The sequence below is a fragment of the Leptonychotes weddellii genome, chromosome 5 (assembly GCF_054177405.1).
Source record: "Leptonychotes weddellii isolate Sample4059 chromosome 5, ASM5417740v2, whole genome shotgun sequence".
NCBI lineage: Eukaryota > Metazoa > Chordata > Mammalia > Carnivora > Phocidae > Leptonychotes > Leptonychotes weddellii.
The window spans coordinates 138218358-138244292 of NC_138373.1; the positions used below are offsets into that span (position 1 = coordinate 138218358).

The window sequence follows — 25935 nt, forward strand, 5'->3', positions numbered from 1 at the left end:
ACAAAGTTCTATAACCTTGAAAGACTGGAGAACCACATTGTGATACATATGAAATGCATATGTGCTCATTTTATTAATGAGATTGTCAGTACTAATGAGATTTAAAATATATTTTCTATTTTAGTGCTGCAATAGTATTTTCTACGCTTAGACTTCTCCAGGATTCAAAACTTTTTAAAAGGAAGGGAGTACAAGATGACACAGAGAATTCTGTCTCTCCAGGAGCTTCTGTATGTATGAATTTAATGTTTCTCTTTACAATACTTACTATATAATAACTGTTAGCATGCTAGGAAATTGTCTAATTATTTGGATGAAATAAAGGGGTAAAGTAGAAAAAACTTTGAATTCAGAGTAAAAAGGTAAGTGTTGAAGCCCCACTTATGCTCTTCATTTAGTGGTATACTTGGGCAAGTCCCTTAAACTTTAAAAAAAAAATTTTTTTTAATTAAAAATTTTAACTTTTCATTTAAATCTCATCTGTGAACTGATGGAATTGAATGTAATAATGACTAAGGTCCCGCCAGATATATCATTCCAGTATTCTAGATCTGATTTCTTTAGCAAATAAAGTTGTTTCACTTTATTTGGCTCTTCATTTCACTTTTGAATTTATTACTTCAACATCACCAGTGTGACACCTGCGTTATTTCCTACCTTGGATTTCCCATAGATAATTCTTCCACACTAAAGCTCTGAAATCTCTTTGACGACTGGTGTCATGAATTCTTTGACATTTTATTGGAGTTTGATAAGACCAAGTAATTTAATAAAAAGGGGTTGTTTAGGATTAAAACATAAAGATTCATCACATAGAATCCTTGCTCATTATTTTAAGCTTTACTAATAAAATTGCTAATATCTAGTGTCATTACAAATGAGCAAAACTAATTATCCTAAATAGAAACTCATTTCTTACTATATTAAAAGAAATAAAAATGCTAAAAAGCAATCTAATTCAAAAATTGACTTAGAGGAATGGTTGTCAGTTGGGGGCTATTTTGCCTCCCAGGGGTTATTTGGCAACATCTGGAGACATTTCGGTTGTTACAAGTAGAGAGGGTGCTCCTGTCATCTAGTGCATGGAGGTCAGGGATGCTGCTAAACTTATAACGTCCTCCACGGCTACCCATAGTGCTGAGGTTGAGAAATCCTGATTCAGATTAAGTGTGACGTGGCTCTTCAGTAGTCACAGGAAGTGTAAGCGCTGAGAGATTAAGGTGTGTGGATAGGCATTTTGTCCTGTATTGCTAATCTAAATCCTAGACTTCTGGAGTACTTGATGTGCCCATTCTAGTCACCATTCTGCCTTGAGGCCTCTGTTCACTTCTTTCTTTGTTCCCAGTGCTGGCTTACCCTCCTCTTCTGTGCTTCCCACCTGTCTCTCCACATTCCAGCCTCCCCCAAGTCCTGATGGCCGCTCCTTGATATTACATGTTGCCGATTGGTTGGAGCTGTCAGAGATGCATAGCAGGAAATTCCTAGAACAAATGGGCATTGTTCTAGATGATTTTAAAGTTCCCAAATGTCTAAAATGGATTCCCCGCCCCCACTTGGGAAAACTTGCCTTTGTCCTTCCCTCTCAGGAGCTCTGAACATTGGTCAACCCTTTGTAAAGTACAGTAATGAAGATGGGAAATCATTTATAATACATGTTTGGAACATGAGCAACATACAACAGTGGATTAAGACTGGGGGGCTCTAAATTCAGAAGGACACAAGTTTGAATCCTACCTCTGCCAAAATGTAATGGAGTTTAAGCAAATATTTTTTCTTCTTCTTTTTTTTTTATTATGTTATGTTAATCACCACACATTACATCATTAGTTTTTGATGTAGTGTTCCATGATTCATTGTTTGCGTATAACACCCAGTGCTCCATTCAATACATGCCCTCTTTAATATCCATCACCAGGCTAACCCATCCTCCCATCCCCCTCCCCTCTAGAACCCTCAGTTTGTTTCTCAGAGTCCATAGCCTCTCATGGTTCGTCTCCCCCTCCGATTTGCCCCCCTTCATTTTTCCCTTCCTGCTATCGTCTTCTTTTTTTTTTTTTTTTTTAACATATAATATATTATTTGTTTCAGAGGTACAGGTTTAAGCAAATATTTAATCTTCCTAGGTCTCCATTCTCACATCTGTAAAACAGAAATAATAACTCCTCTTTGGCTTTTCGGGAGGATCAAATAAGATAATGTGTATAAGATACTTAGCATAGTGCCTGGAACATAATAAGTACTCAATAAGTATTAACCAGCATTATTTAATTTTTTTCAGCCGTTAAGATAATGTTTACAAAATTTTTGAAGACATAGACACCACTGATAATATAATTTGCAATGAAAAATTCAGAGTGCAAAACTATTGTCTACAATGGGTAGAGAAAGAAAAAGAAAAGTTGAAAATCAGTATAACCAAATATTAATAGAGGATGGTGTGAATGATTTTATTTTGTGTGTGTATTTTTCATAGTTTATAGAATGTGCAAGACAGATTTCCAAAATTAAAAATTTAATAGTATTAAATGATACCAGACACTTCTCTTAACATTTAGCATTAGGCTAGACCTTTAACATTATTAAATGGCAAGATAACCATCATTTTTGTATTGTTTAGGCTACTGAAAATAAAGATGATAACGAGTTTTTAGATCCCGTTTCCCTAAATTCTCGAGAATATTTCAACATTCATCTCTGGTTGAGGTGCCGCTTAGCACTGGTGACTGCATTTGTTGCACAGATTCATGGCATTGGAATGGTGACAGGTACAAATATCCTATTTTCTTAAGCCAAGTTTTCATAAACATTAGTTTTACTCAGGTAATGGAGGTTTTATTGAGATACATTTTATTATTATAACATTAACATTTTCTAACTTTATAGCTTGATCTGTTTCCAGAATAAAAAAATTCATGTCCTTAAACAAGAATAATCATGTCAGTAGTCCCTTGTATCACTGAAAATGGCATCTAGGTTTCTGATGTATGCAGACCAGGCAAGGAGATCAAAATACTAACGTGCAGGTCTTCTTGTCATTGAGGGAGGCAGCATAGTGTAGGGGTCCCGAGCACAGACTTTGGCTCCAGGTACTTGTTCTGGGTTCACATGTTTGGTCCACCATATTCTCCCTGTGTGATCTTGGTCAAGTCTCTTAATCCCCCTATGCCTCAGTTTACTCCTCAGTAAAAATGGAAATAATTGTACCTCCTTCTTAGGGTTATTATCAGTCTTAAATGGGTTAAATTTATAAAGTTTTAGATTATAGCCTGGCACATATACATGTTCTTATAGTGACTGATAAGTATCTATTTGTAAATCTATCTATCCACCCATCTCTCTCCATCTTCCACATTAATTTTTTTCATGTAGCATCCTTACTTTTGCAGCACTGGAGTACCCTAAAGTACTTTCTCCCAAATTGCAACACATTTATTTTTCATGTTTCGTGTAGAGTCTGTTTTCCATCTTTATATCTTCCTGTCCTCTGTATTATACAATATTCCTGTCATGAACATTGGGGGTGTATTGCATATGTAATTTCTTACTTTCCCAGGGTACTTTAAATAACTGCATTTATTTACTTTAGAAAACGACATGATAGATTACGTCAGCCTCATCAATGAAGTGTGCGAGGAGGCAAAAAGTGCAGGTGACAGGGAGCTACAGGCCGAGTTCTTGATGCAAGCTGTAATCATTGGCCTCCAAGAAAAGCATCTAAAGGCAGACATCATAACCAACCTTCAGGTAGGAAGGAAACCTCACTCACATTGATATTTAACTACTGATTCTGATTAGAACAAAAGGAGAGAATTTTAAATTCCATTAGGTGCTGAATGCTGCATAACAGTTTGGCTAGCTCTTGTTTCAGTGAATTGGAAATGGGACTATCAAAAGGAATAATTTTATTTTAATAGGCGATAATACATTTGCTTGAAGAAAGTGAATTTATTTCTCCTCGATCTCATTTAACCCTGGTGAGAAGCATGCTTTTGCTGGATGACTTAACAAAAGCCGAGAAATTCAAGGAAACTCCTTTAAAAACAGAAAAATTACATTTGTTGATTCAGTCTCACAACATTCTTATTGAACAGGTAAGCATGCTTTTGTATCCTCAAGACTTGGAAACTTATTTTTCTGTCTTCTTATTCCAAACCACATTAGCTAGTTACTAACTACAATGTTCCTTTTACAGATGCTAACTTTTGGAGAGACAATTGAGTTTCCTTTATCAAACACTGACTATGCAAGTCCATTACAGCCTTTGAAAAATATCTATCTTCCTCATGTCATGTTATTGGCCAAAACAAAAATGAGAATTGGTAAGAACACTTAAACATATATTACTCTCAAGTCACTGATGAAAAATTTTTATTTTCGGGCACGTTGTCATAGGAGTGCATTCAAATGGGGCAATATTTATGAATACCTAGGCTCCGTTTATTTTAACAAATAGTTTTTGATTATTTACCATGTGCCAGACTCTGTGTGAGGTCCTGGGAAGTTACTGGAGATTAAATGGAGATAGTCCCTGATCTTAGTGTGGGAGACAGAAATAAGCAAGTAAACAAACCATATGGAGAAGTGCGTATTATATTATAAATATTAACATTTGTAAAATATTTCTAAAATTTTGTAAACATTTATAAAATTTAATAAGATAAATATTGTATAAAATAAAATGTTTATTTGATAACTACCAGACAGAAAATCAGTGAGGATATAGAAAGCTTATGTATGGTACTGAATTATGTATAGGTATGTAATTATAAATCGTGGTCAGTTTTATGAAAGATGTGGATGAATTCTGCTGATAAAGAATAATGAAGGGAGCGAGTCATTGGGGCAGAGCACTCTGGGGAAGTGGTATTTAACCCTAAACCTTAAATTGCAAGTGACTAGTTCTGCATGGTAGAGGCAGAGAGAGCCTTGAGTTGTAGGTTCTGAGGTCAGGACATGCTTGACCTATTCTAGAACTTTGGGAAACCAGTGCAGCCTGATGAGAGTGGACTAGGAGCTGCCTCATGGGAGGAGGTGAGCTGGGATGGTTTATGTTTCAGAAGATTACCCTGGCTGCTGGGTGAAGCCTAGATTGGAGGGTAGCCTGGAGCCAGCCACAAGTGCACCTAATGGGAGTTGTTGGAGCAGGAAATAGGAGGCGTATAGCCCTTGGGAACCAAAGTGGAACCAACTGGTACTGTCCTCCTTAGGAGCTCACAGATTTTTCAAGCTTTCTCTAGGACACCCTCTCTGGTCTTTGACCCAAGGCTGCTTACCTCTAGCTCCCCAGCTTTTGCCCAGCTCAGAGGGCAGAAAACCTGGTAGCAGCTCTCTGTTCTAACCTATATTAATCATGCCTTTTTAATTTCTGTGTTTCTGAGGCTTTGACATCTGGGGCCCTGCTGACCAGGGAGGGACTTCCCAGGGCTAGCCAATTCCTAGAGATTAGCAAGCCACTGTCCTGTAAACATGCCTTTTATATGCAGATTATTCCAGAGCCCATCCTCTGAACCGTTTTTAGGCTCCCTTATTGTCCTTTGCTGGGCTCTGACACGTTGCCGAGGCACTATTTTCCTGCCCTAATCACCCTGGGGACAGGTATCAGACTACTAGCAGAGCCCACTGAAATTACTCAAACTAGCCAATCCTAAACCTGCTTAGCCTGCTTACCCTAACCTAATCACCTCTTCCTAAAATCCAGAATAAAGGTTCTTGTCCACATTTTCCCCTTGCTCCTGACTGACTTTTGTGCTTTTCTCTATGGTGTGGTGTGCCCCATCCTCTTGGGAAGTGTAAGTAACAAACTCTCTTTTCAGTGGTAGTTGTCACCTGGCCTGCTGACCTCATCACACCTGAACAATAATAAAACCTACATTTTGAAACATTACCTTCACCTCTTGGGGCCCATTTGCCTCCTGTACCAGCGGCTGCTCAGCTTAGGAGAGGCTGATGGTTGGACTAGGATGGAGAAGGGAGGGCAACAGAGGTGTGGTCAAATCATCATCTGTCCAGAATCTTCTCCCTTCTGCTCCTCCCGCTCATGATTATTGATTATTATTATTATATGATTCATCATCATCATCATCAGATAGGAATTTTGCTATTTTGGGTAAATTGCATCACCTCTACGTTGTTGAGTTGCCTTATTTATGAAATTTGGCTGGCCTAGCTGACCTCTAGAATTCCTTCCAGCAATCTGATCCCAGGAGAGCTATTTTTGTGCATTTTTAGTCCACAGTTTGTTATATTATCAGTATATTTGATTGCTACAAGAGCTTAAAGTACAGATTGTGTTAAATCAAATGTATTCTCTGCTTTCATGACTTCCTAATCTTGAAGATGTGTCACCACTCAGTGACAATAGTGCCACCGTTTTTTAGACTCACTTGAGGCAGAACAGCTTGCTTTCTGTTATATTATATACAGACTTAAAAAACAAAACCAAAAGCAGATTTTCTGTCAAAATAACATCAGTTTCACAACTTCTTTTTCACAGAGTTGAGATTTATTGGAAACAGGAGCACTTCAATATTATGAAGCATAAAATCATCTGATCTGATGCTTTCTCGACAGTTTTCCTTTATAGTGAGCATATAGATTGCATCACAAGAATAGAGCCACTTAAGTAATTGTTTTTTCTTTGTGAAAGCCTCTGACAGAAAAAGGCACTTTGAGATTGTTTTTATAAAACCAAAAATAAACATCATGGTTATTTGAGATTATTTTTCCAATTAATGGCAAAACCTTGAGCTTTCTCATAAGATGAAAAAGTAGGTTACTGATTAATTGTATAATAGGAGTGAAGAAAGTTGCAAGAATGATGCTGGGGAGTGGGGATGTAAGAGGGAACCAGTCACCATCTCTGCCCTCACAGAGCCCGTTATCCAGTTAGGGGGACAGAGAAAGGAAACTGTCGGTAATTTCTGTAACAAGTCTCTTCCTAATTTTCACAAAAATCTAGAAGACAATTCAAGTACTTTTATTATATATTAATACTTTATTATATATAATACATATTTCATATATAGTACATATATATACCTGCTTAAATTACATGAAGATACTTGATATTATTGTCTTATATTAATAAACAGCTGTAGTATAATTTGAAACAAGAAGTGAGACACATAAAAATAGGAGCTGTGTTGAAATATGAGGTTGTATTGGACAGATGATGTTAGCATATCCTTGCCTGGGATTTACTCACAATTGGTCACTGTTGGGGTGAAGAGCACGGACTCTGCAGAAAGATTTCTGGTCCACTTTCTTTGAGCAGGTCACTTGAACTCCTCTGTGCTTCAGTTTCTTCTCTCATAAAATGTGGTTAAGAAAAATACCAATCTCACAGGCTTGTTGTGGGATGAAGCGAGTGTGTACCTTGTTAGAAGGGCACCCAGTTCGTTCTAACAGCTTTGTAGGTGGTAGCGATTCTCACTGTTCCATGCCTGGCCTCCTTGCTCTTCTGGGAGCACCCTGGAAGCAAGGCTCAGTTTCTTCATCTCCATCTTCTCAGCAGTGTGCTACCAACCTGCTTTGTCCAGAGTCAGGGCTCCGTACCATCTCCTTGGATAAGAGAGAGAGAAAGAGGGAGAGATACACTTTTTCCACCACCCTTCCTTTCATTTCTCAACTGAAAATTTACAAAAAGTTCTTGGTTTCTTGAAAACTCTTTGTAGGGCATAGCATTTTGGAATTGAAAATTTCAGAACCCAAAGGGACCTTAGATATTTTCTAGTTCTACTGCCTCATTTTTCAGAGGAAGACACTCAAGACCCAAGAGGCATGTTGGGACTTGTTCAAGGTCTCAAATGACATGGTAGCACCAGTGACCAGCTCGAACCCAGCGCTTCAGCTGGGACCCAGCCACTGTATCATTCCGCAATCCCACACTACCTTCCTGTTTATATTTCTCCACTGTGCTGTTGAACTTTCCCATCGATAAGTATTTTCCCCCACTGCCTTCTACTCTTTATCGCAACATTTTCCTTTTGTAAAATTACCAAAAGACAAGGCGATCATCAGCTGCCAGCCCCAACAGCCACATTCCCTGGGAGGGCTTCCCTAGCCTTTCTGGGGTCTGGGCGAAGGCCCCTGTAACCTGCCACCACATCGCCCTGTGCTTTCCCTGCCACATTGTTGACCACACGGTATTTTAATTGCTGCTCAGGACATTCTCATTCCCCATTAAACACTAAGCTCCACGATCTGACTCTTGTCATAGTTTAGAGTGTGGGTCCTGGAGCCTGACTTGCCTCGGTTCTAATCACAGCCCAGCTACTTACTAGTCACGTGATGTTGGGCAAATTACTCAAACCTCACTCTGCACTGCTTTCTCCTCTGTAAAGGTAGTGTACTAATGAAATCCAGCCGGAGTTGGGAGGATTACATGAGAAAATACTTAAGTCCTTGGGAGGGTACCTGGATTGTAGAAAGCACTTAATAAACCTGAGCTCTTATTTTTCTCTTTTCTCATTTTTTTTTTCCAGTGCCTCCCATTTTATCCAGCATTGGAAAATACATGCTAAATAGATATCTGTCTGTCTGTCTGTCTGTGAGGGCATGCAGATTAAATCTAATGCCTCTTCAAGAATACAGCAGTCCTTCATTATGTTAAGTGATGATGGGACCACACGAGAAGTATAGCACATGGCCCTTATCCAAATGGCTTTTTCCATCTAGTTGCAATGACAAAATATGCATAGCAAGCAACCTCTAATAGAGCTGAATAGAAACAAAATTACTGCCTATTAATACATGCAAATTTTTATTGGGAACAATATAAAACTTCATAAAACTTCCAGATGTTTCCCTGCTAACAACCTCATCTTAGGAACACAGTTGTTTTGTAGAACATAATGAAATTTTAGAACTGAAAGAGACTGGAGAAATTATCCTTCATTTTAAAAATGAGAAAATATCAAGATTTATCAAAGATAAAGTTGCAAAGGGCTACTGTTATAGTTCATTGAAATATTTGGGTATTGAGTTTTAAGAAAATATTTCTTAGATACTAAAAAGTAAAGAGTACCAGAGTTCTTCATAGAACTGGTGGTGAGAGAGGTCTGGTAACTTGGAGGCTTGTTATGAACAACCTGTTCCTTGTAGGACATATTATGGCCAAACAAGTATATTATACCAGTAAAAAGAAGGATCCCTCGAAGTGGTTCCCTGCCCTTCATCTTTTTGAAATAGCACTGAAGCTCTGTCAGGTATCAGCAACAGAAGAACATGAGGTGGAAGCTGAAATTCTTTTTCAGAAAGGTAAGATGTACTTGGGGTCAGAACCATGATAAAGTTTGTGGAATTTTTTTTTTCCTATTAACAATAGACTTCTTGAAAACCTGGTCAGTGACTATAAAAAATACAGATTTTACAAAGGGCTTAGTGATGCAAAGACATTGGTACCTCTGCCAGACTTAGTTTGGGATAAAGAGAACGTTGCTCATTTTAAGTTTATATCAAGAAAGGGAGAGAAAGTGCGACTTCTTAGTTTCTTTTATGATTATAATTGACCCTCCTTATGCAAAATTTCATGTTTGACTCAAAAATGTCATCATTGGCCAATTAGCTATAAATAATGTTTCTTAAATAATGCTTGGAAGACATTTTTTATGCATAATTTCATTCCTTAGCTAGGCATTTTAGTTAATTTCTATAAAAGATACAAACCCACTTAAATCAAGTGGCTATAGCATACCTATATTTATAACTTATGTACAATACATATTTGCATAATACATTCATATAATTTTATTGTGGCTATTTTAGCCATGAGAAGAGTGATGATGATGATTGCTGTCATTTATTGATCATCTACTAGATGCAAGGCACTGTAGTAGTCAGTATTTAACATCTCATATTGCTAATTCTTACAACAGCTCTATAGGATATGCATGGCCAATCCTAGTTGACAGATGAGGAAAATGAGGTACAGTCTGGTTGAGTAACTTTCTCTAGGTCAGCAGCTACTAAATGATAGTACCTAGATGTGAACTTAACACTGGGAGGCTTTGTGCCATATTCACATGCTGCGTGAAAACTGTGAATCATTTTCATAGTGATAAAAGATTTCCCTTTCTTGCCCTTTTGGGTACAGAAGTGCCATTCCAGTGAAGGCTGTGGGTCACAATGAGGCCTGAGAGCTGGGTGAACCCTAAAGCATTTGGATCATTTGTGATTGTTTTCAACTGTTTGTTGACTTTTTAGGATTTATTTTAACAGAGATGTTTTCTATGATATCTGCAATACTAGACAGAGGAAAGAGGACATGGATGTAGACAAAGGGAATGAGCCCTACAGAGGAAAGGGAAGTACAAAGTAAGGAAATAGAAAAATAAGATAAGAACATTTGTGTCTGGAAGCCCCCAAAGGAGGCTTTGACTCAATGTTGCTAACTAAAGGCAGGGCGAGCCTGGAGACTCCTGGGGAAGGAAGCAGAAGATCTTTCACTATTAGCTGACCTTACAGCAAAAACAACAGACAGATGGGCAAAAAGGACAGAACATCCAGTTTTCTGAAGTTCCAGCATGAAATATTTATTCTGAAGTTCTAAATGATAGAAAAAGGAAAAAACATTTTTGTGTATTTTTTTTATTCTTTCAGGCAAAATAGAACGTCAAATATTGATGGAAGAGAAATCTCCAAGTTTACAACTTGAGAGTTTATTTGAAGCTATACAGCTAAGCTTGAGAAATGATCAAAACTCAGGGTAAAAAAAACCTTTCCATCTTTATAACAGTATATGTTTTGATTTAAGCCCCATGTTTTGGTAGTGCATTGAACATTCAAGGCTGGGATGACTGGGAGACCCCCTTCCCACCGCAGGACTCATTCACTGGGGTCCATTGTCCAACAGGTTTACTGACTTCCTTTTCAAGATTGTTGACCGTGGCTCTGATCCAAGGCCTTGTTTACAGTGATGGTTGATGATGGCAGTTATCACGGTGGCATACGGGACTGTGAATTTGCTTCTAGTCTTTACTCACATCCATCTCCTGTCTGTCCCAGGATTCTAGCAGCCTCCCATGGATGTGAAATTTTATCTAGAAAGGATTTATGTGGATGTTCACTATGTCAACAGGACCAGGGCTGGCCAACTTAATTCTATATAAAAATCATCTTAAGTTTGAGAATAAGCATACCTATATTTATAACTTACGTACAATACATATTTGCATAATACATTCATATAATTTTATTGTGGCTATTTTAGCCATGAGAAGAGTGATGATGATGATTCCTGTCATTTACTGATCATCTACTAGATGCAAACTATACTGATTTAAATGGCCTCAACTGACAGGTTTAATAGCGAATACACAGACCTAACCCATACCAAATCACTGCTTTCTGCATAACTCTGTGTGTCTCTTTCTATTTTAATTAGTGTAGGAGGATAGAAAGAGAGATCTGCTTTGCAAGGCAGATTCCTTCAGCCCTGACGTTCACTTCTTTAGTGCCTTGTGGGCTGGACTATTCTAGAATGGTCTTGATGCTGGGCTTCAGAGCAGTCATGTCATGGAGTGTTGCCAGCACAGGACAGGGTAGAATGTCTCTTCAAGAGCTTCCAATTTCAGTAGGGAGGAAGGTACTGGTGTCTATGCCAAAAGTGCTATGAAAAGAAGGTGTGAGTTTGGGACAGATACTGGTTTTTTCTATTTTTCCCTTTCATTAGCTCAGAAATTGTGGAAAATGATGCAAAATGATTATGAATGGTGAAGCTATTTAATAAGTACAATGTTATATAATTTTAGGTTGATAAGAGACTCCTACTTAGAAATGGCCCTGTTATTTTTACATATGAGGAAGCCAAAAAACAAACTTTCAATATCACCATTAACACTTAAGGTAATGAACTATTTTATTAGAAATCTTATGTTAATTATCTTTGACCTTGTTATTTTGGTAAAAATGTGCTATAGAACTAATGAGACTGATTTTCCTGTATGACTTGGAGAAATTAATTCATTACTTTATAGTCACACTCATGTTAGATACTTCTTTGGATATTTTATATAAGGCTCTGGAAATAGAGTTCAGGTGGACATTTTTACCTGTTAAAATGTTATACATGAAATGTAGGTGTGTGTAAATACTCTAAGGTATTAATATTAATCAGGAAATTACAAGAAATGATACACTGGTTAAGCAGATGGACAAGTAAGATTTTCATCCCTGATATGGTGTACAAACAGATCACCTTTTGATAGAGTCATTCATTTATTCATCACATGCCTATTGAACATCTATGACCCAGACAATGTTCTGGAAGGTTATTAAACAGTGATTAAGACAAACTTCGTCCTTGTTCTCATGGAGCTTACCTTTTTAGTAGAGGGAGACAGACAATAAACCAGTAAAGGAAGAAGTGAGAAGAAGAAAGGTGGGAGGGAGGGAGTGGAGAGAAGGAAGGGGGGATGATTTAGGTGGTGAAATGGGGGATTAGGAAAGAACTTCAGGTGGTGGGACTGTGAATGATTCTGTTGGGAAGACATAAGGTTCAAGGTGGGATTTGTTGGATGAGGAGAGTTACAGAGGCATATCATCTGCATCATGCATCTATCTAGAGCAGTGCTTCCAAACTAAGGGGCAGAAGCATCTCTGGGGATCCTGTGAAATGCAGAATCTGATTTGGTAAGTTGGGGTTGGGGTCTTGAGGTTTGACATTGCTAAGGAGCTCCAGGTTAATGCTGTTGCTGCTGGTCTGGGGGCCACACTTGAATTCCAGGGGTCTAGACTGAGGGAGATCCTGTGGGCAGGATGTGGGTGCATTGGAGATATATGAGCCCAGTAATGTTTAGTTTTTACTTTTTAAATTTCAGTAGGCTTTTTATAATTCATCCCAATTTTTTTTTAAAGATTTTATTTATTTATTTGAGAGAGAGAGAATGAGAGATAGAGAGCACGAGAGGGTAGAGGGTCAGAGGGAGAAGCAGACTCCCTGCTGAGCAGGGAGCCCGATGCGGGACTCGATCCCAGGACTCCAGGATCATGACCTGAGCCGAAGGCAGTCGCCCAACCAACTGAGCCACCCAGGCGCCCATAATTCATCCCAATTAAGTAATCCTTTGACCCACCAAGAGATTTTTTTCAGAAAATTTCGGTGTCAAATCTTTAATTTTTGAGACAACATAGACTTGATTTAAAACCTTTAGGCAAACAGGTATTCAGTCAGTTGAATTACTCATATGGTAGCTACTTAGGTGGATATAGCAGCTATTATTATTTTTTTATCAAGACGATTACATAGAAAACTTTTTCTGATGTGATAAACATGTTTATTTCTAGTAAGAGAAAACAAAAATCTTTGTTTCCATGGCAAGTAACAATGAAAATTAATAGGATGCTAGGATAATAATATATCACCTTTTTGGCCTTTACTGGAGAAGTATTTATAATTAAGAGCTTGAATAAGGTAGAATTTGAATGAAAAACATAGCATAATTCCATACAATATCACATTATTTTTTGTGTGACATAATAGAAATATTTTAGCAAGTCATACAATTACTAGGAGCACAGATAACAGCCAAAGACAAACAAGAAGTTATCCAGACACATTCAACCTTTGAAATACCACATTAGAAGTTTGTCCTAATAAAGACAATGCTTTATAAACTCTTAAAAGAAAGCACTATTGCTTCACTTTTATGGAGAATCCACAGAGCAGAGTGACCAGAGCACTGGTTTGGGTTTGAATCCTAGCTTCATGACATACCAGCAGGGTGATTGGGGCCTTTCTAAGCCTAGTTTTCTCATCTGTGAGATGGAGATGAGAGGATACTGACCTCTTAGAGTAGGTAGGAGAATTAAACAAGATAATGGTCATGGCACATAATAAGTACTCAAAAAGAGGGGTGCACTGTTCTCTACCAATATATGACTTTGGCTAAACATTCCCATTTTATCTTTCTAGAGTATTTTGTATATAGTAGGTATTCAATAATTATTTTTTTTAGCTAAATGGAATTGACTATTTCATGAACATGTATTCATTCATTAACCAAATACTTACTGAGTGCCTAATGTATGCCAGGCATGTTACTCTCTTTCTTTAAGAAGCACAGAGGAGCAAGGGAGAGAAATAATTCTATCAAAATCTAATGAGGACTGTAATCAAGATATGTCAAAGTAGAGAAGTGGAGCAAAGTGGGAACTAATTTTGCTTTGGCGGAATGCTGGGAGAAAGTTTTACAGATGAGATGAATTTTGAAGAAGGACTAGAAGTTTTCCAAGTAGTCAAGCAGGAGGAAAATAGTTCAAAGAAAGAGATTAGCAAGCACACATACTAAAAATAGATTTATTGAGGTATAATTTATTGAGGTATAATTTACATTCATGAAATTAACCTATTTTAAGAGTGCAGTTCACAGATGTTTAGCAACTTTACAGAGCTGTGGAGCTGGCATCACCATCCGATTTTAGAACATTCCCATTATTCCAGCAAGATCCCTAGTGCCCATTTGCAGTCCCTAGCCCCAAGCAACCATTAATTTGTTTTCTATCTCCATAGATTGGCCTTCCCTGGATATTTCACATAATGGAATTCCATATAAATGGAATCATACGATATATAGTCTTCTGTGACTACTGCTTTCACTTAGCGTTATGTTCTTGAGGTTTGCCTATATTGTAGCATGTAACAGTAGTTTGTTCCTTTTTATTGCTGACTAGTAGTCCCCTTTTTGGATATATAGTATTTTCTTTGCCCATTCAAAAGTTGATGGATATATGAATTGTTTCCACTTTTTGGATATTTTGATTAACGCTGCTTTGAACATTTATATACAAGTTTTTACGTGAACATATGTTTGTAGTTCTCTTGGGTGTATATCTAAGAATGGAATTGCTGGATCATATGTTAACTCTATGTTTAGCCTTTTGATGATCTGTCAGATTGTTTTCCAAAGTGCCTGTACCAGTGAATAAGAGTTCCAGTTTTTCCACAGCCTAGCCAACACTTGTTATTATCTATATTATTGATTGTAGCCATCCTAGTGGTTATGAAGTGTATCTCACTGTTGCTTTGGTGTGCATTTCCCAGCTGTCTATATTGAGATCTTTTCATGTACTTACTGATCATTTCTGTATCTTCTTTGGGGAAATGTTTATTCAGATCTTTTGCCCATAACCTAGACTAAGATGTCTTTTTTTTTTTTATCACAAGAGTTTTTAAAATGTATATTCTAGATTCAAGTCCTTTATCAGATACTTGATTTGCAAATATTTCCTCCAGTTGGTGGCTTGTCTTTTCATATTGTTAATAGTGTCTTTGGAGACAAAGTTTTAAATTTTAATGATTCCAATTTTTCATTTTTCTTCTTTTATATATTGTGCTTTTGGTTGCATATCTAAGAATTCTTCGCCTAACCCCAGGTGTTGAAGCTTTTCTTCTATGTTTTCTTTTAGAAGTTTTATGGTTGTAGCTTTTACATTTAAGTATGATCCCCATTTTGAATTAATATTTGTGTGAAGTGTATAAAGATCTAAATTCTTGTTTTGCACATAGATATCCAACTGTCCCAGTACCAGTTGTTCAAGAGACTGTCTTTTCTTCATTGACTTGCCTTGGCACACCATTGTCAAAAATTAATTATCATAAATCTAAATGTTTATTGCTAGACTTTCAATCCTATTCCATGATCTATAAGTCTACCTTTATAGGAGTATCCACCCTCTTGGTTATTGTAGCTTTCAGTAAGTTTTGAAATTGGAAAGTACCTGTCCTCCAACTATGTTCTTCCTTTCCAAATCATTTTGGCTACTTTGAGTTCTTTGCATTTTCATATACATTTTAGGAGCTGCTTGTCAATTTCTGCAAACTAACAGAATTTTGGTAGAGATTGTGTTAAATCTGTAAATCAATTTGGGGACAGTAGCCATCTTAACAATATTGAATCTTCCAATTCATGGATATGAACTGTCCCTTCATTTATTTAGATATTAATTTCTCTCAATAATGCTTTTTACTTTTCAGTGTACAAATTTTGTACATTTTTGTTAAGCTTATCTCTATTGTGAGTGGAATATTTTCTTCATTTCATTTTCAGATTGTTCATTGATGATACATAGAAATACAGTGGATTTATGAATATTGAATTTTGTGTCCTGTGATCTTGTTATGCACATTTATTAATTCTAGAGGTGTATGTGTATGTGTGTGTCTTGGGATTTCCTACATATAGGACCATGTCTTCTGCAAACAAATACAATTTTACTTCTTCATTTCGAATCTAGATGCATTTTCCTCTTTTCCTTGTTTGCATGAGCTAGAATCTCATAAACGCAGTGTTAAACACCTTCTCCATCTAAAAAAATACCCTTTATATTCTTCTCTGTCCACATTTTCCCATTTTGAACTCAAGTCCAACCTTCTTAATAAAGTCTCCCTCTCAATTCAAAATGAACTTTCTTTTTTAAATGTCTGTGTCACTAATTGTTCTTACATTGTAATTATTTAATGTTATTATGTATTCTTCATTTAATGTCTGTTAGTCTTGTTTCCAGAATTTAAGTAAATTGCCCAAACTTACATAGCCAGTAAGTTGGCAAGGGCTACCCCAGAACCCAAGTGGGTCTTCATATCTTGGGACAGGGGGATGTTGCTTAGATTCTCCATAGGCAGACTTCTCCGGGTTTCATCTATTTCCAAACAATCTTAGCACTTGATCTAGGCCAGGCCACATTTGCACATTGTATTCCTTGCTCTGGCATCAGCATTATTCATTGACTTTCTTTTTCCTTGTTATTGAAGTAAAAGAAAGATATCTTTTGTTATTGTTTGTTTTATTCTGCAGTCTTGTTGAAGACTAAAGAATTAGCCAAAACATGAACATCAAAAAATTAGAACCAAGCAGTCTAATTGAATAGTTTTTTCCAGATTAGTTAAATCTTAAGAATTGACTCTTAATGCTTATTTTAGTTATCTTTATTTTTTTTTATTTTTTATTTTGTAAAGATTTTATTTATTTATTTATTTGACACAGAGAGAGACAGCAAGAGAGGGAACACAAGTAGGGGGAGTGGGAGAGGGAGAAGCCGGCTTCCCGCGGAGCAGGGAGCCCGAAGCGGGGCTCGATCCCAGGACCCTGGGATCATGACCTGAGCAGAAGGCAGATGCTTAACGACTGAGCCACCCAGGTGCCCCTTATTTTAGTTACCTTTAAAAATGTAAAACAGGCAGATACTATGTTACTAGTGGAGTTTCTATTAACTTTTGTAGCATTGACTTTCTTATGTTTAAAAAACTGAACACAGGGTGCCTGGGTGGCTCAGTTGGTTAAGCGACTGCCTTCGGCTCAGGTCATGATCCTGGAGTCCCTGGATCGAGTCCTACATTGGGCTCCCTGCTCAGCAGGGAGTCTGCTTCTCCCTCTGACCCTCCCCCCTCTCATGTGCTCTCTCTCTCAAATAAATAAATAAAATCTTTAAAAAAAAATAAAAAATAAAAAACTGAACACACACAAAACACAAAACTGAACACACACAGTAAAAATTATCTCCATTCATTGTTACTTTTGCTATTCTGTGGAACTTTATGATTACATTGTCCCTTTAACAGTTTCCTAGTTGAAAAGATGATAGCAAATACCTATCAAAAATCTTAAGTAATGTTCTTATTTCTGACATCCTTACACACAATATATTCAACTTATAAATCCTCTATTAAAATGGCAAATATCATTTTAAGTAAATACTTTCCTTAAAATGCCATTTGTGTTTATTTTATTGTTATTCAAATAATACACGCTCATTATAAAAAATTAGAAAAGATGATAAAAATAATCACCCTTAAAACCCAGGATAATGGGTGTTAATAACTTTCTCTGCTTGTATATACAGGGAGTATATGTGTGTACATGTCTTTTTAGAAATAGGATCATACTTTGCATACTATTTTGTAACCCCCACTTTTCTTTCTCCAATATGCTTTGAGCATCTTTTCATGTCAATAGATACATATACATTATTATTTTTTTATATTATTATTCTTAATGGCTACATAGTGTTCCACTGAAATGTCATCTTCAGAGGATGAGAAAATTAATCATGGGACTTCATGATATCTTTATCATAATGCATGTACTATATTTTTTAGGCTTCTACCAGAAGGCATAGTTCTATTAAAGAACAAATAGTAAATAAATTTGAAATGTACAGTTCACTGGCCTGGATTGTGATAAGAGCTGCTGCCCAGGTTGGTGTGATTTTTATTTAATCTTTCTCTTCACTGTCCTATCCGTATCCTCTACCACCAGCTGTTAGGGCAGCACAATGTATCTCTGTGAGAGAAAGGAAAATTCACATTCTTTCGGATTTATGCTGGTGATGTTTCTTGGGAAGATTAGAAATGCTCCTTATATACATAATGTTTTTAATCTTTATTAGCCAGACCTGGCTTTGTTTGTTTCAGCTTTCCTTTAATGAGAGTATTGGCAGATACCTATGTGCATGTTTTGACATTTTGGCAAATACCTGTTGTAGCTAGGTGAGAGAGCCTATTTAAAGTGGCTCATACATTAATTAAATTGTCAACAGTAATGATTTGTTTGACAATGATACATACTACATGTTGGGGATCACATGTTGTTTTCCAGATTATCTTTTTTTTTCTTCCAATGTATATTGAATATTATTTTATGAATTCACTTTTTCACATTATTTACCTAATGGATAATCTATGAATGAGAAAGCTTACATTTATGGATTCTGATTATGTATTAATTTTAGGTCAGTGAAGCTGTGTTGGAAATTAATCTACTTATTGGAAAGAAGAATGCTAGAACTGATAAAGTTAGCCAAGGGGCATTACCAAATATCCCAGAATTTGCCACCGTGGATCTTCTGTCTTCATACACAGATTATTTGCTTGGTATGTTTGAAATGTCTAGGCATTTTATAAAAACCAGATATATATAATGTCTAATCAAGTGGTGAAGGTTTAATTGTGGTGATTTGTTGGGTTTTAGCTTAGAGAGGATAGTGGTGTGAGGAACCTCAGGAAGAGGATAGGGTTCTTAAGGCTGAGCTGCCAAAACAAAGGGGCATCATTTCCTTGTATGTATGTACATGTTACTCAGTCAGCTCCTGAATTTCAGATGCAGGGCTATGTGACAAATGGTTTTCCCTTCTGTCTGCTTCTTTTCCAGTTCACAGATGTCAAATGAAGCCTTTGAAAATATTTACTTGTGGGTCCTTTCCTGATCCTCTAAACTGTGTACTTGCTCTCATACTCTCATGTAGCTCTCTGTGCTTTTTCTTATATTTTAAATGTGTGTGTTTGTGTGTATGTGTATGTGTGTGTGCACACACACAGGTGTACATATTTGAGCTCTCTCTCTCATTAAACTATCATCAGCTTCCTGAGGGTAGGGACTTTATTTTGTTTGCTGCTGCAACCACAGAAAATCACACATTACTTGCACATTACAGGCATTCATATTTGTTAAATGAATTAATGAATGAGAAGTTAGAATTTAAACTTGACCTCACTGCTATTTATTTCTTCTCATTTAGAACTCCTTTGTTAATTAGTAAACTATAATCTAAACCTCTAAGTCAGATGAGCAGTAACATATTTAATGTTCATTTGTGTGTTTGTCCATTCATTCATTTGAAAAATATTTATTGAGTGCTCTTATGTCCTGAGCACTTGGATGGGTTCTAAGAAGTAAGGTGCTAGAGTCTTACTTCCAGATTGACATTTCAGTAATAACCATAATTAATTTTCCTTGGCACCAGGTGAAGCATTGAGCCAAAGGGAATGAAGAGTGGTACTTGAACCTGGTGGGGGTGGGACTGTTCTTCCTAAAGCCTCTGAGAACGTATCTGTAGGCAGCAGCTTAGTCTGCTGAAGTGTTAAGTCAACTTTAGCCAAAGGGTTAGTGTCTGAAACTGCCCCCTTTCTTGGCTTTCTTCCTTTCCAGCCTAAAAATGGATTGCCCGAGGTTAAACCATTAGATGGGTTTTTTATGCCAAGGTGTCATTTTCTTGTTTTATTGTTTTAATGCCTGGTAGAATTTTGCTTCATCAATTTCATCTAAAATGCTGTATTAACCAGTTATTACCAAAATTATGCTGTATGCCAAACAGCCCTAAAACTTAGTAGCTTATAACAAGAATTAATTATTTGACTTGTCTCATGTATTCTGCTTCATTCTGTAGGTTGAGTTCAGGTGTAGTTCATGTACATTTGTTGTGAAGCCCAGGCTGAAGAGGCCGTGGCTATTTGGGGCATGCTCTTCTCATGCTGTACACCAGAGCAAAGGGGCCACGCTAGATCACAGAAGCACACTCAAGGCCTCTCTCCACAACACAGCCCATTGATCATAGCAAACCAGATGGCCAAGTCCAACATCAGTGAGGAACGGAAATCTACTCTGCCTGTAGAGAAAGGGAGAGGGGCATGAATGTTTGCTGAATGATAATCCAGACTACCATACATGACAAGTTCAATCTATGGCTAGTAGTGACCTAAGAAGAATTCTGAGTCGCTGCATGGAAAGACAGGAAAAGGTGTTCCAGTGATCTACTAATGTTGTCACCCATGGGCACATGCTGTGAGGAACAGCATCCCCTATCCAAATGATCTTAGTTGACCCAGTTGAGCAGGTAGTCTTCATCTTAGCTATGCTTAATGCTACAGTATATGCTTTCTTTGCCTATTTCAGTGGTTTTCATAGCATATTCCAATTTTTAGTTTCTATTTTGTACCATTAGCACTCCTTTACTGTTTTACCATAATACTAATTTGAAATGACTGAATTTTTTTTTTAAAGATTTTATTTATTTATCTGACAGAGAGAGACACAGCGAGAGAGGGAACACAAGCAGGGGGAGTGGGAGAGGGAGAAGCAGGCTTCCCTCGGAGCAGGGAGCCTGATGCGGGGCTCGATCCCAGGACTCTGGGATCATGACCTGAGCCGAAGGCAGATGCTTAACGACTGAGCCACCCAGGTGCCCCTGAAATGACTGAATTTTGAAGTCCAATCTAGTTTGCATTTTGCCTTGCTTTAAGGATAATAGTTTTGCCCTCCAGTATTTTCCTAGCAGACTGATAATTAATTCATGTTGGTGATTTCCCTTACTACGGTAGTCAGGTTCCCTCCTGACTGCTACAAATACCCAGATGGCAATGAGGTTCACATTATAAGGAATTGCTAAAGGGTAACAGCAGCAAATAAAACTTGTTTGATTTTCCTTACATTAGCATAAACTAGCATCCAGGAGAACTTCCTCAGTAATCTCACCTTCACTAGCATTGATCTGTACATGAGGTGGTGATCAATAGTCATTGTTACTGTGTGCAGAGCCCTGTACCAGATATTTATGTCCTGGGGGAAGGAGGAGTCATGGAACACATCAATAAAGTGGGGCTTGTCTTCCATGAGCTTCCAGTCATTGACAATCAGAACAGGCATACACCTTGAAATTATATAAATGCATCTTTTAAGAAGACAATGGAGGCAGATTAAACTAAAGCTAGATGCAGGCAGGTTGGGCATGTGGGTTAATTAGGAACATTTTCTTCTGGAAGAAGTATATTGCAGGGCAGGTGTAAATAGACCAGAGTCATGGGTAGCAGAGTGGAGAGAAAGCACATTTTCCCAACATAGTGTTGATGATCAGAGAAGCATGATGACAGAATAGATTAGTCATGCATATGTGTACCAGAGAGATACTGTATGATATCTGTAGGACAATAAGGTAATTGAGTGATTCAACTCATCCAATTTATTGAGGTTTCCTCTCCAACGTCTTATGGGAATAGACACCCTGAAATGATGGTACTGTCAATATAGGAACATATTTAGATTCAGTGCAAAAAACATTTATTAGATGCCTAGTTTGACCCTACCTGTATTAAAATATGCTTATCTTTTTGTCTTGATTTTCTTGGGGCTTTAGTATAAAAATTCAGCTAGTATAAAAATTGTTAAATTCTACAAGACACTTTGAATTAAAAGCAACATTTAAGATTAGTGGTCCTGGATGCAACCTCTCACAACTACATACACTTTGTATATAGAAAAACATAAATGTGTCATGCTAAAAACTAATGTTGGTGAACCTATTGTCAGAATATAAAAAGAGATCTGTAGAGCAGAACTAAGGATCACAACTGACCTTTAATATATGCTCTGCCTCTTGAAAGAGAGAAAAACTTCCAGCCTGTAAAAATATGTTTTATTCTTTCCTTACTGCCTTGCCCCTGGTTTAGAGACATGGGGTCAATACCAACTAAAAACTGGGATGTCATTCCTCTAATATTATGTTGATTTCTTCTTTTCCTTTGAGACACAATTGTCTATAGGTGGGGAGTTAGGGGAATACATTACATCCTCACATTCCAAACTATTACACAACTTACAGATGAAAATGGAGATAAATAATTTATGCTAATAGCAGTGATGTGTGTTTGTGTGTATGTGCATGTGCATGTGTGTGCACATGCTCTGTATCAGTTCAGAGTATAAGCAGTTGAGACAGTTGGGGTATGATGAGAACCATCCTCAGTGAAGCAGAGCTGTTCTGGTCCAACACCTGCAAGATTCTAGAAATTTTACGGAGAGCTCTACACTTTAATCACTTAAATCTGAGAAGGAACAGTCCCATGACGAAGAGTAGAGCATACATTCTCCACCTTCTATTATCAGACACTAGGTATGGAGAGATTCTTTATTCTAGACAGTGTCAACGATGAAAAATAAGAAGTAACAGATACAATGGAATGCTATCTTGAAGACTCAGAGGAAGACTGACACTGCAGGGAACCAAAGAAAATGGAACAAAATTGTTTGGAACCCTCAGCAGGACCCAAACAGTCAAAGACTGACACAACCATAGAAAGCCATAATGCAGCAAGTGCTAGATAATTGTGGGACCAGTGGCTTCTGGGGCTATGTGGTAGTGCTTTCTTATGTGATAAATGATAAAGGATAACTTTGGGAAAATTCCATGAGAGTGTCATTATGCATGTATAGTAAATGAAGAAAGGTCCTCAGAGAGGTTATGTAACTAGGATAATTTTCTACTGCTGATACAAACCCTGATCTATCCAATTCTAAAAGCTGTGCCCTTGATCACTGTGTTGGGTGTGATAAAGTATTACCAGGAAATCAAAGTGCAGAACTAATGCATCACCCTTTTGGATTGAGCTGACATGAAAGATGCTTTTGCCCTCCCCAATCCAAACATGTAACAAGGTTGGGTAAAACAGAACCAAAATTGTTTTAATTTATAGTTGAGCATGAAATCAGGAAAAGAAAATCTTAAGTTACCAAAGTAAAATGAGTGATTATAAGCAAGGGGTGAAGGTGAGGACCTCATTGGAGAGGGAACAGCTGGGGCTGGGACTTTGGCTGGACAAAGAGGGAATCTGGAAGGAGGGCCCCGCAGGTAGGGAAGGTCAGAACCCAGCTAACTATATAGAACTGAGGTTCAGAGTGGACTTGTCTACAAATTGAGGACTAGAAACACGTTGCCCACTGGCTTGAGTAGATGCAGAGAAACATGCCAAGTGCCCAGTCAGGGCCAAAAATGAGCCACTTGGGAGAAGTCAGAACCCCACCTGAGATGGTAAGATTGGAATTCCCACCACTGGAAAAATGCAGGGAAATTAGCATAAATACTGGCCCAGAACCAGTGAAACCCATGCAGCAATGGCTGTGGCTGGAGGGAAACCGTGGCAATGGGATATGCCTCCCACAAAAGTTCTGAAGATAAACGTATAGTGCAGATTATACCTGGACAAATTCTGGCATCACTTTTGGATTATAAAGACAAAGAAAATAATTGTAAGCATTCAATCACAAAAAGTGGCCTTTCTATGAAGAAGAAAAAATTGAACTGGTATTAATTTTCTCCTATGACGTTAAAGACCAGACGACATTGGTCAAATATGTACAGAGGCTCCTTTTTTTTCTTTTAATTTCGTTCAGTTTCTTTACATAGGTAATTTATTCTCAAGAAGCAAAACTCCAAAGGGGTGCCTGGGTGCCTCGGTCGATTAAGCGTCTGACTCTTGATTTTGGCTCAGGTCATGATCTCAGGGTCGTGGGATTGAGCCCCACATCGGGCTCTGCGCTAAGCGCAGAGTCTGCTTCAGATTCTCTCTCCCTCTCTCTCCCCCATGCTCTCTCTCTCCACTCTCTCTAATAAATAAACTCCTTAAAAAATAAAAATAAGTAAATAAAAACTCAAGAGACATCAAAGGTCACGGAGAGAAAGTCTTCCTTCTATCTTCTCTGAAAATAACTGAGTCCTCTGCAGAGGCAATTGGTGTTGTCACTGTATTGGTGTCCTATTCCTGCTATAAGAAAAAACCACAATTTAGTGGCTTAAAACAACACAAGGTGTATCTTCCGGTTCAGGAGGTCAGAAGTCTACAGTGGGTCTCACTGGGCTAAAATTAAGGTGTGGGCAGAAATACATCCCTCTGGAGGCTTTAGGAGAGAATCTGTTTTGGCCAGAATGCTAGCTTATATGATAATAGGTTCACAAATATTGCTTTTTTTTTTTTTTTTGGTTTACATTGTCCTAGTATACATTTGCCCATTCTTTTACTGTCAACCTTTCTTAATCATCTGATTTTAAATATACCTCTTAAATAGAACACAGAATTGGATTTTCTTTGTTTTAAAACTTGATAATATTTTTCTTTTTGGTAGTAGGCAACTTTAGCTAATTTAAATTAGTTGACATGAAAGGTATGTTTGGCATTATTTTGTATCATTTTACAATACATACATAATAAACTAGGAAACAAAAACAATAAAATGAGGTAATTTCAGGGGAAAAAACAAACTATTAGCCAACTTATTTAGGAAAATTAATTATAGTAGAAAAAGGATAAATGCTAAGAGGAAGGTAATCACTGATATAGACAAATTAAATTATTTGAGTTTTTCTGTTTAATTTGAAGCAAATAAATTTTAAAAACTTTGTAAAATGTATAATTTTGGAGAAAAATATAATTAACCCAAATTTACTTCAAAATACATTATATAAAAAATTAGGCAAATCTATCATTATAGAAGAAATAGGTTACATTAGAAATTAAAATTAAAGTTTATTAATTTTAAAAGAACAGTAATAAATCCATTAGAAGTTAGCATAAGTAACATTAAAAATCTCTCTAATGTCTGGCTTAATGAAAGAACTGGACTCACACCCACTTGTGCAGTCAGCCTGTTAGAGCATAATGTTGTGGTTGAAATATGTGAAGAAAACCCAGCTTCACACAGATCTGTAGATAGAAGGTGGAGGACTATTTTAAGAGCCTTTTCAGATAATTGTGGACATTCTTCTTTGGTACCAAACCAACACCGAGGTAAGTGGTAGTTTCTTAAAGGTTAGTTCCAGTGTAGACTATGAAACAATATCATTGAACTTTTTGTACTGTGTTACATTAAAATTCATTAGTCTTTCAGTCTGAATGGATCTTTTACTCATGCACGACTTTGTAATATCATGCACAAGATATTTGGAAAATAGTGACTCCCTGGGTTATGCAGGACTTCCGAATGTCTGTACAATTCACTGGACAGTTTTTAAAAAATCAAATTTTAAAAATCACCACCATTCTTATCAGAAAGTATTGGGAAGCCCATGGTGGCATATACAAATTTTCCAAAATTCTAAGTTTTTACTTAAAAATTTGAATTTTATCATTGACAGTAAATACTGTCAGTTATTTTCCTGAGGGCCTACTACTTTATGGAAGGTGTTTGCCACACATCTAAGTATGAAAACACTTAGTTTGTCTTCTCAGTTGTTCTTTTATGTAAAAATGGTGTTCCATGGTGGGGGGCTGGAGGAGGTGTCGGGAGTAGGGCATTCCATTTGCAACTTAATCACAGAAGTGCTTTTCCTTAAGACAGCCATTGTATATTTCAGGATACAGCAGAGATTTTTTTTTTTTATTCTTATGTTAATCCC

At 37.2% G+C, this 25935-nt stretch overlaps 1 protein-coding gene across 1 annotated transcript in view; it reads left to right on the forward strand.

Annotated features, from left to right (window-relative positions):
* CFAP54 (cilia and flagella associated protein 54) overlaps positions 1-25935 on the forward strand; it is a 242110-nt gene that overhangs the window by 155332 nt on the left and 60843 nt on the right. Inside the window, exons 43-52 of the mRNA XM_081818984.1 lie at positions 125-230; positions 2618-2765; positions 3587-3744; positions 3915-4091; positions 4193-4319; positions 9103-9258; positions 10600-10705; positions 11751-11844; positions 18095-18193; positions 18727-18868. Of these exons, the coding sequence (XP_081675110.1) occupies positions 125-230; positions 2618-2765; positions 3587-3744; positions 3915-4091; positions 4193-4319; positions 9103-9258; positions 10600-10705; positions 11751-11844; positions 18095-18193; positions 18727-18868 (1313 nt within the window). The remainder of the gene's footprint in view (positions 1-124; positions 231-2617; positions 2766-3586; positions 3745-3914; positions 4092-4192; positions 4320-9102; positions 9259-10599; positions 10706-11750; positions 11845-18094; positions 18194-18726; positions 18869-25935) is intronic.